At 39.2% G+C, this 16,467-nt stretch overlaps 1 protein-coding gene across 2 annotated transcripts in view; it reads left to right on the plus strand.

The window, feature by feature from the left end:
* Positions 1 to 16,467, plus strand: part of ASIC2 (acid sensing ion channel subunit 2) — a 648,661-nt gene that overhangs the window by 315,430 nt on the left and 316,764 nt on the right. The window contains exon 1 of one of the 2 annotated variants that reach the window (XM_075176873.1): positions 946 to 2,986. The exons of the other annotated variant lie outside the window; for it this stretch is intronic. Within the exon in view, the coding sequence (XP_075032974.1) occupies positions 2,345 to 2,986 (642 nt within the window). The 5' untranslated portion in view covers positions 946 to 2,344. Of the gene's footprint in view, positions 1 to 945; positions 2,987 to 16,467 lie in introns of those variants that run through there. 2 annotated transcript variants of the gene reach the window in all.

Consider the following 16,467-nt stretch of genomic DNA (forward strand, 5'->3'; position numbering starts at 1 on the left):
AAGATCGCAATATATACAACATGACAGCACATCTTCATTTATCCATCGGGAAGAGCAGTAACACATGGTGATATTTGCCTACACACAATAGTCCACATTATATCTCACATTTGTATGTGTTGTTATTCTTTCAGCTTAGCAAACCAGTACCACAGTACCAGTACCAGTACCACAGGTGATCAGAAGAATATAGTGAGAAAGAAAAGCAGATCTGCCCAGGGAGAGGTTCTGCTTTGTTGTAGGTATAGCATTCCCTCTATGCATTATTATGTCAGGTTTTTATCTTCAGATGCTAGTGTCTGCTCAGGTTACCTCCTTCCTAACCATGGAGATCACATGGCTGTGATTAGATGTAAAATATAGCTGGGACTATCAGACCTTTTCTTTGACATTTTATTTAATACTGTTAGGCACCCTTTAATTCTGCAAACTGCAAAGCACGGCATATCTCGACAACTAGCAGCTGGCACAACTTTCTGGGACTTGTAGTTTAAGTTGGAGAACATCAGTTGCTTAAGCATGCTGCATAGTGTATATCAACAGCATTAATTAACAGGGCTTATTACATGTGCATCATAGACCTGCTAGAGCAAGCAACCCCATGCATGCACGCCTACGAGCCACAAATAATTACATTTAAATTATTGCTTAAAATAATTATTAGTGCCCTGATGTTATATAAACCTCACCTCAATGATTTAGTAAGCAATCTAGCATTTTCCCCTAGTGCACCTCACTTATGCACCCCGTGGCTGCAATCTACCAAGTTATGCTGGGATTTGTATTTCACCAGTCAAAGATTGTGCTTCCTTGCAGAGCAGAATGCATAGTATTGACAGGGAACTTGGGACCGTGTTGAAATGCCCTTAGTTTCTAAGCTTGTTGGTAATTCAGAGAGTACTGTTGTACAAAGAGGAATACGGTAATGCAGGATTGCACTGGTGCACAAATAGAGATGCCTCTGTGCAGCAGAGACGGCGAGAAAGGGACACATGATATATCAGCTCTTAGTGGCAACTTAGCAGGTCTGACCCTCACACCGGATCACTACCCTGCAGACAAGATGTCCATCAGTGTATATACATGTAATTAAGTGCTAACTGCAGGGTGTATTGAAGAAAGACAACATTTGAGTGCTGTCTGTCTGATCCACACATCTCGCTTTGCTGAAGGAGCTGTCCGCAGTGCTGAACTCACCAAGCCCATCTCTGCTTTGGATTTCAAAGTTTGTTGGATGTAGCGAGCTGTGAGTGACCTGAATAAAACTGATGGATATTCGTGGGGCTTTATCTCTTGTGTGCGGTAACTGAGTACACACAACTGTACAATTATTTCTTGTCCTCGGTGAATTATCCTATAGAGCACATCTATCTGTTACAAGTTTTAACCCTCGTGAGCTTGGCATTTGCAAATAAAGACGAAAAACTAACTACTCCTCAAATCTTATTGTTCATAGTGGAACATTAAAGAGAATTTTAAGGGAAAATAAAAGAACAATTATCTGGCTTAGTCATAAAAAGATCTACTCAAAGTATTTTTCAGATTGGTTATCCTTTGGCAAGACAGACAGCGACAGCAGAGTATACCACGGATCATGCTGTGCTTAGATTCCCCCCATCACTGACCTGCTGAGTGGACAGACAGATCATTGTGTAGCCTTCAGTCCCTCATGCCTGGATATCGTCTAAGGAGGATCAGTAAATTAAGAGGAGAATCTGCAGTAGGGAAATTCGGCACAAAGATGTTGCCAGTGCCAGGGTAATCAGTCCAAAGGATTTTTTGTAGCTCATATACTCTAAACACTGAGGCAGTTGGCAGAAGAAGGATATTTTTCAGCACCTTCAGTTCCCTAAATGCTTTTCACTGTCATGGCAATCTGGCTTCATAGAGAAGGGGGAATGTCTTTCCCTGTCTGAAGTGTGTGGGAGACAACTAGTTGCTTGTGTGTTATCATCATGCAGGCATTTAAGGAGGTTTCTGTTGCTGGTAAGCAAGGAGGGTAATCTACCCATACTAATCTGAGAAGCAAAGGATACTGAAAAAACGCTATTTTTGGACCCAAGAGATTTACATAAGATATGTGATTAGAATTGCATGAAAAAGATAGTGTTTATGGAACTGGGAATCTGAATGGATAGGGTTCATACAGGGTTCTGCCTGTGATACCAACTAAACTCTTTTGCCCACTTTGCCCCAGGTCTAGTAGCCAGCTGGTTATTTGCATTTTTAGCTAGCATTCTGGGCATTGCACTGACTGAATGAATGAGGGGGTGGTGGTACCCAGCTGTGTTGCCGATGCCCAGAGTGCGATGCCCCCCTTCTGGTGAGTCCCTGGGGGTGTGTCATGATCCGAGAAGAGAGGATCCGGGCTCCAGCTGGCAGCTGCCCCCCAGGTGCAGTCAGAAGAGATGCCCAGGTGGTGCCACCCCAGTGCTATGCCAGGACACAGCAACGCCGTGCCTTATTACTGTCCTCCTTGGAACGCACCAAGCTGCACGGTCTGAGATACATATGCTCGCCAAGATTGGCATTTCAACGACGTGCATTTTGGTTCCTTGCATTCTTCACATCGCTGGGACTCTTACTGTCTTGGTCATCCAACAGGCTGCTTTATTGGCTGTCCTTTCCTTCACATACCCGGGTACAACTGGAATGGAGCAAGGAACTGGTCTTTCCAGCTGTTACCCTTTGCAACAACAATCCTGTCCGATTTCACCGCCTCAGCAAAAGCGATCTCTATTTTGCAGGTTACTGGCTGGGGCTACTCTTAGCCAATCGTACAGCTCGCCCCCTGTTGGAGGAGCTGCTGCCCGAGGACAAACAGAAGTGGTTCCACAAACTGGCCGATTTTCGGCTTTTCCTGCCACCTCGGGACTTTGATGGAATCAGCGTCGGATTCATGGACAGGCTGGGCCACCAGCTGGAGGACATGCTGCTTTCTTGTAGATACCGGGGAGAGGCCTGCGGCCCACACAACTTCTCCACCGTGAGTGTCATTTGTTCTTTTAAATCACTGTCATAAACTCTGCATTGAGATATATGTGTCACTTTAAAAGTAGGTAGAACATGCTATTCACACAAAAAAAGAGCAAAAGTAAAAATAATTTATTTTAACCATTTACTTCCCTGTTAATAGACCATGCAAGACCTTTTATTTCTTTCTTTTTTCATACAAACAGCAAAAATTCATCTAGTTTAATGTCTTTGTGCAGTGTTCTTGCTTTGTGTGCATTGGGCCAGTTAATGAATTTTACCTTCTGCCAAAGAACTACTCTATAAATGTTAGTCCAATATTATTTTTTTAGACACCAATGTATTACATCTTATATGCCTCTATCTCATAATGATATATGCTTCAGTGCTGTCTTGAATCTCTTCTCCGTTCTCATCTAAGACTGAATTGAACTGTGTGAGAGTGAGTATAAGTGCTAATGTACAGAGTACTGAATGAAATACAACATTTTCTGAGTACCCAATGAAATCTTCTGCCCTGTAATGAGCATTGATGAAAAACATGTTGTTGGCCAGTTCTAAGGGCAGCTACATGGGCTTAAGGGTACAGAACTGTGTAACTGCAAATGGCAAAATGCGGTTTGTGCCATTCTTCCAGAACTTGCAGTCAAGTGAGTGATGTGTTGTATGCCCTGGGGATTGCTGCAGACAAGCAGGTATATATATAAGGTTGAGCACACAGCTGATAACAAGAGCTTGCCATCTAATAGTATTAGGACATCTGGATTATGGTGTCTGCATAATAAGTGGAATTTAAAGAACATTTATACTGAGATTCACAGGGTGGTTTTCTTTCTATCAATGGTAAATAATACACAGTACACAATATGAATGGGGGCTGCCATGTTTGTTCACTTAAAAGAAAATGTCATAAAAACTCCAATAGAACAGTGCCTCCTGATAGCTAAATTATCATGACAGATAGAAGAGCATCTGGATGGTATTGGCAAAAGATAACTTTTGAACACTATATCTATCCGTCATCATGGTAATGTGCTTGTTTTATTTACCAAAAATAGATCTACTAAGCATTATTATTTTTTTTAATTTTTTTAAATAAAGAATTTACTGCATAATTCTGCTTTAATGGTGATTCAGAACTTATAGGAGAACTATAAAATTGTGTTGTTTATATGAACATTGTGCCACCTATAGTTTTTTTTAATATATTGTAAGCTATAGTAATAGATTACAAATATAATTTATATGCAATTTTAATAGATGAATAATGTATCAAATGTGATTTACACAATTATATGACACCTTGCCCCAAAGTGCTTGCAATGTAATCCACTGGTGTTCTTTTTCTAGCTGGGACCAAATGTATCAGTCTTCCATTGTTACCTAACCTAAAGTGTCAGTGTCCCATCATTCAACAGGTGATTCCCGATAGTTGTGCAAAAATTGCTTATTACTAACATTCTGAGAGTAAGGGGACCTCAAAACTCACAGGACTCCGCTTGGGGTCCTGACCCACCTGTTGCTCACTTTTAATCTAATGGACACTATGACATCATAGACACATCAGTAATGATGGTCAGATGAACAGAGTGAGATACCCCCATTAAGTTTGTGAAAGGACTTTAAATCCCAGCACAGTTGTAGTTATGTGACAGATGACACTGTCTTTTTCTCATCTCTTTGATCTTTTGTACAGGAGACCATTGATCTCCTTTCTTTCTGACTAACAATACATGATGAGTCTGCCTGAGCTGTTGATCGCATAGAAAGAATATCAATTTCCTACCATATAGTGTTGTATGTCAGTGTTACACTGTAATTTAACATATACTCGTCAGGTGGCAAAGCAGCTTCCTACAAATTCATGCAGACATTACAGTGTTGCTGTTGTCGATGTTCATATTTATTAACGGAAGAAGTAAGCAATGATTTCACATGATTTCTGTGCAAAAGAATGACAAGCAAATTGAATTCTATTGCCTGTGATCTGTCCCACAGTCATACAATGCAGTACATTGCACAGTGTGAACTTAGACACGTTCTGCCTGACTCATGTTCAGACGTACTCCCGTGTGTGTAACATATCTTGTATGAAATAGCTCTGCGCATGGTCAGAAAACAGACCTTATGCTAATTACTGCAATTGCATGCAATACATGTTTTAACGTAATTGACACTCACGAATGCCTATGACTTGAAGGGCGGAGCAGGGGAGGCAATAGAAAGACTAACATAAGCAATGTACTGTAATGGCATGCCAAGAGCATATGTGGCCTGTTCTAGTCCTGGGTTTCTCGAATATACACTTAGTTTTAGCTGTATCATTTGCATCAAATACAGGGCAGGTGTCAGTGCCAAATAATAGTGATGACTGAAACGGCATAGTCTTTGTTATAAAAACTACTAGCTAGCACAGAACATGTATATAACAGTTAGATAGACCATAAGGACGCATTGTATCTACAGTACGCATTAAAAGCATCTTGATTTATGTATTTAATGTATAAAAGAAAATCTAAAAAAAATATTATTTTTACTCTCCATATTTTTGTTAATGATTATACTGTTAAGAGTAATAGTCAGAGCAGGATTTAGACATCATGGGGCCCTAGGCAAGATACTGGTTTGGGGCCCCCTCCCGGAAAAAATCCATAGCACTATAGTTTTTTAGCATAGCATATACTCCTATTCAGGGGCTGGCTGGCAGATTTTAGCCCGGGGGGGCAAGCATATAGCACTGTCCCATAAGTAGTGGCCCATTCTTAAAGGGTGGTCTCATCGCCGGCCCTCTGGGGACCGCTGGGCCCTAGGCAATTGCCTAGGTTGCCTAGTGGTAAATCCAGCCCTGGTAATAGTAGATGCAGCAAGTAAAGTTTAGGCAGAACGTTCTTACAAGCAGATACAAATCGGAACACATCTTGAGATACGTTTCAATTTGAATACGATTGGAACTATGCTCAAGTTCTGTGATCTTTTTTAAACAACAAGTGCATTGGGACTTGAATCAGGCCCATTGTATGAATGTATGAACCAATAGGGTAAAATGCACTGCTAACCTTAACTTAACCTAACCTGGCCATCACTGGCATTAAGGGGCAGTAGCCGACAACTTCACAAGTAAGAAGCTGCTGGCTGCTTCTGCTCCATGTCAGCGGCCGGTGCAACTTAATGGTAGCATTGGCTGTGGTTTTAACCGCTCTGTTAAAAAGAAAAGTATTATATCTGCATTTCATAGTATAAGTTCTTCTTGCTAGGATTGGATACAGATCAAAAAACTGAGAAAGCTGTCATTTGAACAGCTATGACATTGCTGGACTGGCCCATATGTATGGATCGACCAGTCCACACAGTGCATTTCTGCACAGAAAGTCTGCAAACAGATCTGTTACTGTCTGCTAGTTTAGCTAGCTAAACTACTTGATGATGATGGCTTACATTTTATGTATAATTACAATATAAATAAATACATTTAAAAACACTACGTGCTCCCACCAAAGAATTGATCTAAGCACCAGTGCTCATGTCTTGGGCAGGTTACCAATAATGAGGGGGGATGAACAGCATTGGGTCCACCGCTAAAGCCACAACCAGCACCAGGCTATGACAACTTGTGCTTTTCACACTATAACAGGGAAACCTACAGCATGGGGTCCCCTTGTCATAATGGGACACAGACTGTTCAGCATGGGACTGAATTCCTCAGGATAATCACGCCCTCAAAAAATTGTGCCCCCTGGGAGAAAACAGCACTGTGGTGATAGCACTGTGGCTCCTACCAACTCTTCTGGTCAGTGGGTGTTGCGGTGGTAATGTTTTTTTAGTTACAAAAAATAGCATTTTCATAAGTGAAACTACTGGTCCCAGTAAACCCTGGAAGCTAAGGTGGGCTGACACTTGTAGAACTATGTACTGCCAGCATACCCATTACTTTCAGAGCACACAGGCAGTTGTAAAACTGGGACCTCTAGTGGCATAGCAACAAAAATAATAATAACAAACACTGTCCGTTAATTGAAATAAATGCTAATTAAGTTGATTCAGAAGTTAAAACATATGTGGGTAAATCTCTACCAGCTTTGCTCCTCTGGACCCTGCAATTTTTGCCCATTTTTCTTTGCAATATTGCCTCCAGTATGTTCAATTGGGACTGTTGGTGAACAACAACAGTTTCCATTGGTTCTCAATGGGATTGAGGCCTTGTCTTTGACTGGGTCATTTCAGGGCACAGAATTTTTTTTCTAGGTATTTAAATCACACCAATCTGCTTTCTCACAAGTCCTAGGTCTCTTGGAGGCTGCAGCAGATTTCCCTTCAAGGTATCTTGCTCCTTTTATTGTGCCTTTTATTTAGCTAAATATTACCATCCATGAAGCAGACAGCATCCCCATAACTTATCTTCCAGCCACCCTTTGGATGATGTGTTGAGTTAGGTATGTGCCAAAAATACCACCTAGTATTAAGACCAAAAAGTGTAATCTCGGTTTCATCAGACCATATAATAACCATCTACTTGATATTTGGTTCTCTCACTTGCCTTCTGCCAAAGTTTAGGCAAGATGTCATGCAAGTTCTCTTTGGGCGGGGTTTTCATTTGTTACCATTCTATAAAGAGCAGATTTGTAAAGTGCCTGGGCCACTGTTGTCCCATGGACAGTTTTTTTCCCATCTAACTGATTGTGGGACCTCTCAAAGACTAATGTCCTTATTTGGAAATCACTTGAAATACTATAAATGTACATTTGTAGTCTACAATCACTTATGTGACCTCTGGAAACAATTGATTACACCAGCGTTTATTTAGTATTATCTTACTATAAAGGTTGAATACTTATATCAATTATTATCTGTTTTTTATTTGTAATTAAAATAGCTTAAGAATTGTTGTTTTTTAGTGTTATAACCACAGAATATTTTGTGTTTATTTATTTATTGCATTTTTTAGAATTGTATTAAACAGATGAAGGATTCATCTGATAGCAAATGTAAGCAACACACCAAATGACCAGTATTATTAACAAACAAGTGAAGTTCATAGAACTTTTCTACAGATGGATACGAGACTCAAGAGATAGTAAAAGCTTTATACATATGCAAGGTATACATTAAGTTTGGCAATCTATGTTACAGGAGAACTCTGAGACTGGATGGCTTTAAAAACTCATAAATAGTTATTAGAAGTCGCTTGGTTTTATGAGATTGTTTTGTGACCCTCAGCAAATACCTCATTTCTGTGTCAGCAAACATGACATGGGTCAGGCAATTGTTATACATCACAGGGTGATCATACACAAACCGCTGTCTCCTTTTACAGAGGAAGCCATGGAGATAGAGGGGGGGGGATAAAAACCAAAAGGTTCAGCAGCAAATTTAATTAGCAGGATTACATTAAGCAGGCAATAAGACACAGCCTGGAGGGGGCAATTGATGAGAGCTGCAGGTGGAGAGTGTGCAAGCGTAATACATAGAAGACTTCTCACTGAATCTTTATGACAGGCACTGCAGGCTATGTAGGAACCTGATACCAGAACTCTATTGGATCATCCAGAACTGGTGTGCATGTAATCTTGTTATATACGCATCCTGTCTGAAAATGTTGACAACGTGGTTTGTTTGTTAACACAGTTCAACTTTATGTTGCCACCAACTAGTATTTAGCTTTGATTCTTGCAAGCTAAACAAGACAAGCAATTGCCTAGTTGCTGTAGTAAATCATACCTGCCAATAGACATGGTACAGTCGTGACTTATAGCACCATAGAGAGGATGAGCCTGCAGGAGTGTGGTCTCACAGGAAATTTGTGTCTGTGGTCTTAACTGAACAAGGGCATGGTCTAATTAGTTTCAATGTTCCACTCAGGAATGTAGGAAGTTATAACTAATAGCCCCAAACATTTCTTTAATTTCCAATATGTCGTAGTAAATTATACATAATTACAACAGAGGGTTGGTCATCAGCCCGAAGGAGATTAAAAGGCTCAGGGCTTGGGAACAAGTCTGGTATAGCTCCTATAGATGAAAGGGTTAAGAAAAAGGGGCATGAAAGGATTACTTGGATACTTCCTTGCTGTGTCACAATGGGAGTTGCTTAGCTGACCTGGTCATAAATATTCTGTGAATTTATGAACTTCTTTGATCCTGTGAAAGTTTCCCGTCTTCCCATTCCCGATCATAGTTGCCAATTCCGCTTATTACAAACGGAATTGGGACTGGTTTTTTTCCCAAGTTATGGGGTTTCTTTGCTAGTTGCAGGTTTTTGGGCTTTGCAAATACATGTATCAAGCTCAGATCTCCATAATACCTCTTACAACTTTTTGACAGCTTCTCCAGAAAACACTATCCCTTTGGAACGTTGGTTCTACCAGCCAAACTGGTCAATCACTGCACAGCCAGCTAAAAACAGATTTATTAATCATTTGCCTTCCACTGGTCTAGTTCATATGTTGGCTTTGATGAAATACCGCCACTATTTAAGGGATAATTAAAAAGACACATTTTGCTGCACAAAATGGTGACAAACTGCTTTCCTATTTTAAGAGGTTCTACGTCAGTTGCTTTATTGCATAATCTAATTTGTAATGCTTTTCTCAAGTGTCAGACAACGATTGGCTATTCTTAATTAACCATATGTGCTATTCTAGAAAAATGTTCTCCCAGAGAAAACATTGTTCCACCAGGCATAACCCATGTGTTTAGAGCAGTGCACTAATGGATTCTGATACAGGTCTAAAAGTAGACATATCACTCTATTAAGATGTTGTTACATCTATGGCCCTGCCCTGTATATGAATCCACACAGTGCATTTATGCAATCCTGACATTCACTTTGCTGGACAGATAAGCTCCTCCATCCTAACATATCAACCTAATGGGATGAGAGAAAGCAAGTTGGGCATATTTACAAAACACTTTATTTAACTCTGCGGAAAATTTAAGTGAATTGAACTTGAAAGTTCTACAATGAAGACAGAAGGAGAAGTGGTGGTATGGCATACCACTGTATACCAGTCCACTTTGACCACTGTGTGTGTATATGTCTATATCAAAGTGGAAATTATTGAAGTGGCGGTATGGTAAATGTAAGTGAATGGAATTTGATAGTATTACATTGAAGGTGGAAGGAGAGGTGGCGGTATGGCATACCCCCATATACCAGTCCACTTTATATAAGCTTACCCACCTGAGGTTCTTAGCAGTGACTGCTGTCTCTACTTCTGTGACTGTGGACACTTTGATACTGCTATTTTATGCCCAAATAAAGAAAGGATTTTAAATTAATTGTGTTGTAAAGCTCAGTGTTAGCTCAAAAGTGACGGGTCTTCTTTAAGAAACGTTGTCACAAGAAAACAAAGATTTTCATGCATGACTCATCCCTTTAATGAGCAAACCACACAGTTCTGATATCTGATATGACAAAAGATTATATATCCACTTTAAACACAAATACTGAAGAAGTTTCATAGCCCTAAAACACTGAAGACTACATTTCCACCTAGAATATGGAAATGCCTCCAATCTCAAATGTGAGCAATTAATCCAGAGAGTCAAAAAGACAAACACCCGAATATCCATTTAATATTTGCAAATATCGCCAGCTGCTTTGCTAGGCTGGAGCAGTAAAACAAATGATGGGATGAACCCTTATTGAAAGTAACAGTGGCGTAAGTCTCACATTAGGGACAGAGACAGATAGAACGCCTTTTACTGATCTAATGTTTCTCTACCATTGATTAGATTAGCAACAGCTAATTGCTAACTTGGATGACTGTAACATTTGCAAAGTGTTAAAGGATGACTGATAAATAAAAGCTTTATGGCATTTTCAGATCATTATGCCAAAGAGGAAAAGGCTGGATGCATGATATTCTTTTTTTTTTTGTACAATTACTGTTACTTCAGGGAATATACAGCAATATGTGTTATAAATCTCTTTATAAAATAATTTAGTCTACTGTCTCTGAACAATGCAAGTGCTGTGTAATGTAATGGCCCAATCACAGGGCCATTTTATTAAAGGGGCAAAAAGAGCATTTGCTCTGGGTAAACAAGGACAGAAAGAATTTAATTACAGTCCCAGTACTTGAGCCTCGACATTAGAGCTTATATATATCTCCCCTGGTATCTCAAAGCTGTCCCCTTCTTTTTCAAAGGAGTCTTATAGATCAATCCTCAACATCATTCATGTAGTCTTAATTCTAAAAGTTTAAAGACCTATCTTTGGCCCAAGGAGGCAGAATCAGCATCTGTTTAATCAGTCTAAAAAGAAAGATGGCCCTTGCAGCTGTACAAATGGCTTCAAATAATACCTAGAAAACCTCCTTTCTCTATATACAGTGAGCTTGAAAAGGTATTCATTTGTATTTTACAGTTTTATGTGTGGGCATAAGGTCCACTTTTAAAGCTTTATATATTTGATATTTTTTGGGGAAAAATATATTTGGGCTCATGTAGAGTTGGAGCATTTGCGTCCCAAACGTAAGAAACAAAATACACACACGTGAACAAGCACATTTATGTGCATATGAGTAATCAGTACATTATTAGCATATACGTCAGCAGGGCTTGTTTATCCAATAGGCTGCCTATGGCACAAGGCTTCGGAGGGGGGTGGTGGCAGAATAGTCATTCTCTAAGTAAAAAGAAGACATAAAAGAAAGATATAGTATATTGTTTTAATATGTTTTATTCTTGACATATTCCCATGGCAAAGGCTGAACACAATGATTGATCCTTGGGCAAGAGCTTGAGCATAAGCAAGTAGAAGATACAAGGATGGCGACAGCCCCCTCCACCTCCACATCTTTAACCTCAGTAGTGATCGTTCATTCTTCCGGTCTGGTATACATTTCTGACTTTAATTCAAATGAATTGAGTGACAAAGGTTGCCATGACCCTTTGAAAAAGCTAAGTGGAGCTGAGTTAAAAACACAGGGACTTACTTGTTAGGGGGGATGGTGAAGAAAGCCAGATTTTAAATACAGGACAAGTTTGGTTTTTCCTACCATGTATTAGCCTGGTGCTGATAGTGTACAGATGGATGGACATAAGCAAACCAAGGTTTTTTTTCCCTAGTGCCTGGAAACCCCCCTCCAAACCTGGGGTACTGTATAATTGAGGTGGCTGGACCCTGCACCTGCTTCACACGGCTCTGCTTGAAAAGGGAGAGCTGAGTGCACCTAACAGTAGTGCATGCAGCATCTCCCATGTAGATTATGGGGATAGGAAGAGTTGGAGAGCAGCCAAGCACTGTCTAAAATTATAGCCACACCCCCATGCATTCTTGCCATTCCCACTGGTGGCATGGTGTGGAAACCCCCCACTACAAATCCTACATTTTCCCCTGATGGAGGTAGTAAAAGAAAAACTCACATTACCCTATTTGTACACAATATTATAACATAATGAAATGTCATATACACACTAGAGAGAATAGTGTCTGACATTACTTTTATAAACATGAAAGCTGCATTTCCCACATAAAATGTAATTAAGAACAAACACAAATAAAAAATACAAATTAAATTCAATACAAACATCTGTTGTTTTCCACTTTTGAAATCAAATGGGAATCTTGTGTGCTGCTGAAGTCCAAATGCCAATATCAGTTAAGTAACATGAATAGACAGCTGCGACTTCATATAATATAACAGCCACACTAATGATTTACTATCAGTTAGAGAGGTTAATTGGCAATCAGCCAATTACAAGTGACTAGCTTGTGCTACTGATCATCATCATTATTACTGCATATTGAAGCATCAAAGCTGCATATGGACATATATGTACCTATTTTTGTATACATGCACAGTAAGATATCTTGTATTTTAATTGGAATTATTAAAATTATTATCCTATAGAGGACGTAATAGTTAATAAAATGCAATGTCATTGCTAGGTAAAGGCGATGGGAGAAATTATTATATTACTTGTACTTGCCTGAGTGATGTAATGCATGACTGACAGTTGTAGGCTTTAAAGATCTGTCTTTAGAAATTGTTCTGCAAATGTCTCTCTTTTTCAATATTGTGCACTTGTGCAGTACAACTGGTCTTCTTCTGTATCTATAATGGCATTTTCCATATCCGATTTGAAATTTCATTTTTATTAATGAGAATTTAAAATGCAAAAGAAAATCTCCCTGATGCTCAGCTGGATGAGCTGTCGTGGGCATAACACAGTGTATTCTCACTCTGGCCACCATGGTGTGATGGTGTGTTTCGTTTTATCAGATTGCATCTTGACTTTATGGATCTCTCCTCCTCATCACCGGAAGGGAGATCAGAAAAATAGGCAAGAATGAATGAATAAAAGAAATAGTTAGAAATGGTTAGAAGAATGTAGTGGTGTGACGCTTGCCTTATAGTTTCACTTATTTCAACCTGCCTGTAACCACAGCTTGACTTCATTATCCATCTTCAATATTGAGAATTTGATTGACATTGGGTTTGGGTAAACATTTTTATACACCACCACTGATATTGTATAAAGCCGTGTTTCCATATATCTCATAGCAAGTTAAGGAACAAGAAACCCTGAACATGATTCATTAAGCCATGCAAAACAAACGTAAATTGCATTTCTTTTTAAAAATGCAAATAAAATGGGCATACGCATGTCCTAATTCAACTAGGAGCGGATCTGAAGATACATCTGTTGTTGAATACGGGTCTAGGTGCGCTCTGCTCTAACACACAATACACTGCAGGATACATCTATTATATATGTGGAGTATAAAGTCCCAAAAGAATGCACAAAGAATAAAAAAAAAATAATTATTGCCACCTGTAAATAATAATATCGGGCCTGATTCATCAAGGTACGCAAATGCATACGCATCTGTGTTGCATACTTTGAGTGACGCAAACCGTTATATTTGCGTTGGAGTTTGAGATTGAGTTGACTTTGAGTGCCGTATCTGCTCTGTTTGCGCTGTGTATGTGGTGTTTTACGTAGCTCAAGTCCCGTTTAGCAGATGCGTATGCGTACTTTGATGAATCAGGCCCATCATCCTTAATGACAAAACATTAAAATATATATATTTTTCCCATAAAATATATTTATTAGGATGTTATTAATGTCTACTGTAAATAAAATGCATTTTTACATTTGTTCCTGATTACAAACACATATTCTAGCTTCCATACGTGACCGCCATCACTAGTATTCAGCACTTACACCCAAACTGTAGCTGGTGCAAGTGATACGACAAAAAATACAAACCTTTGAGCTGCCCAGAGCTTGAATCGGACGTTGCTGTGTGCGCTTAAACTTGGCACACCCTTACTATACTTACTATACATTGTCTAAGTGTATATGGCCAGTTCCCTCCACCTATGAATTTGTAGACTGCAGTAAGGGTCCTTTGTGCTCGAAGATAAATCCAAGCAGAGTGATCTACGCAAAATACGTCATTTAAGTTCCTTATTGAATCAGGTCTCTTCTGCGCTACAGTTAAAGTGCACCCATCACCTACATACAGTGAAGGCAACGATTGTGTGATTGAACCTTGACAGTTTTAATAGTGTGGCCCATGAACTGCTTCAATGCCACTGTTTTCTATTAGATTTATAGGCTGCTTAATTATAAATATTGTTCAGCCAGCAAAATGACTGCATACAATCTGTACAGGTGGTAAGTGCATCTTATTAAAATCACTGCTGCCTCAAGAAGCATCATGGGAGATTTAGTTCTGCAATAGCTAAAGTCCAGTTTTTTTCTTAGATTATGTCTTCAGTAAATACTTCTTTTTATGCATTGCTTAATCACTGAGCTTGTGGAACACATGTCCCTGTGTACATGTAAAATTAATTGCCCCATTTTCTTGTGTCTGTCGACATCCATTTAAAACTGGATGGAAGATTCACAGCACTAATGATGATGTTATAACAGTAAAAGGACTATTCACAGACAACTAGGTCAGAGCAGTGATTTCCATACATCTCACACTAGTCACTTGTGAATTATGTTAGAATAGACAAATGTGTCCACAACTGGCAAATGTCTCTAGTTTCTCGGGCAGTCTGATATTTTGTAAGTTTTCCACTGACACAGTCCATAATCTTAATATTTAACTGTCTGCACAGTATAACTTCACTTGTTCTGTATACATAATATAATTGACAGCATATATGATTATTTTATTTGTTTAAAATATTTAACTAGCAGTATGGATTGGTTGTTGCCTGTGGCACAAATCTTTGGTGGTCGAATCTTAGTTGTGTACCTTGAAGTGGGAGTGAGGCAGCATAACTGAAGTGCCATAAATGTTACATGGAGTAGTGCGGCTGGTAGATAGTGTTGGATTATGTCTTGGAATATGGACCGTGAATAACTGCAAAAATGTTATGGTTTTAATTGATTAGGGAAGGGGTTTGGTTTAGTGCTTCACATGGTATTGGTTTAAGTGTGAACATCTGTGCTTGAAAAAAGTGTTTTAGTTTAATAATAAGAGGGGAAATGTGAGTCTGTGTTAAATAACTGTGTAGCAATTTACTGCAGAGAGAGGGTGACACATTCTCACTAGCTGTTTTTATTCTCTGGGTCTTCCATATTATCATTTAGGGTTATATTAAGATATTTTTTAAATGTAATAATTATAATTGCATTATAATCAAGCTAAGTAAACATGTCATGATGCTGATTGTACTACACAAATGTCTGCCTAAATAGACCTGCATGTGACATGTTTAGAAGGCCTGGATCACCTTCAAAGTGTCTCTGGAAATTATATTTACATGCTGACAATTATGATGCATGCATGCCTTCCAAAGGTCTCAATATTTCCAGAACTATCCCAAAGAGGTGTTGCCTTTTGGAAAGGGTACTTGAAAACACACAAAATGGGTGTAGTTTGAGTGGATCACAGTGTGACCTAAACTGTCCTGAATTCGGAAGATTGACAGGCTGATAGGCATGATGTATGCTGCTTATGCACGAGTGTCTCTGTGTGTGGTATATGTGGGTTAGTGAATTTTTGTGTCAGATGGATTGAGTGGTCAGTTACTGTCCAGGCAGGAAGTATCCCTGTTGCAGAGCAGGTGCTAGCTCTAAGGTCTTCAATATTTTGTTATAACAAAATATTAACTCATGAATTCAAATAGCAGGAAGAGGTAATAACAGTCAAGCAACGAATAACTTTAATAGGTCCAGTACCTTTAAGTACCATTTTTGGGTCTGGAAATGAAAACTGAGACACAGGGTAGCCAGAGATCAATAGCTAGAGAGGTAGTTGTCCTAAGCCTAGGGGGTATATTTACTAAATTGCGGCTTTGAAAAAGTGGTGTACATTCTACAATATGACAGTTAGAATCTCATTGGTTGCTATAGGCAACATCTCCACTTTTTCAAACCCGCAGTTTAGTAAATATACCACTAGGAGTGAAACACCGGTAAGCAATCATAGGAAGTACAGCCAGGAACACCGGACTAGAAGTACTGGAAGTTTATGACCTTTGGAACATAAAAAACACCTGTATACATTTTAGCTGGGGTTTGTATC

Source organism: Mixophyes fleayi, chromosome 6, assembly GCF_038048845.1.
Source record: "Mixophyes fleayi isolate aMixFle1 chromosome 6, aMixFle1.hap1, whole genome shotgun sequence".
NCBI lineage: Eukaryota > Metazoa > Chordata > Amphibia > Anura > Limnodynastidae > Mixophyes > Mixophyes fleayi.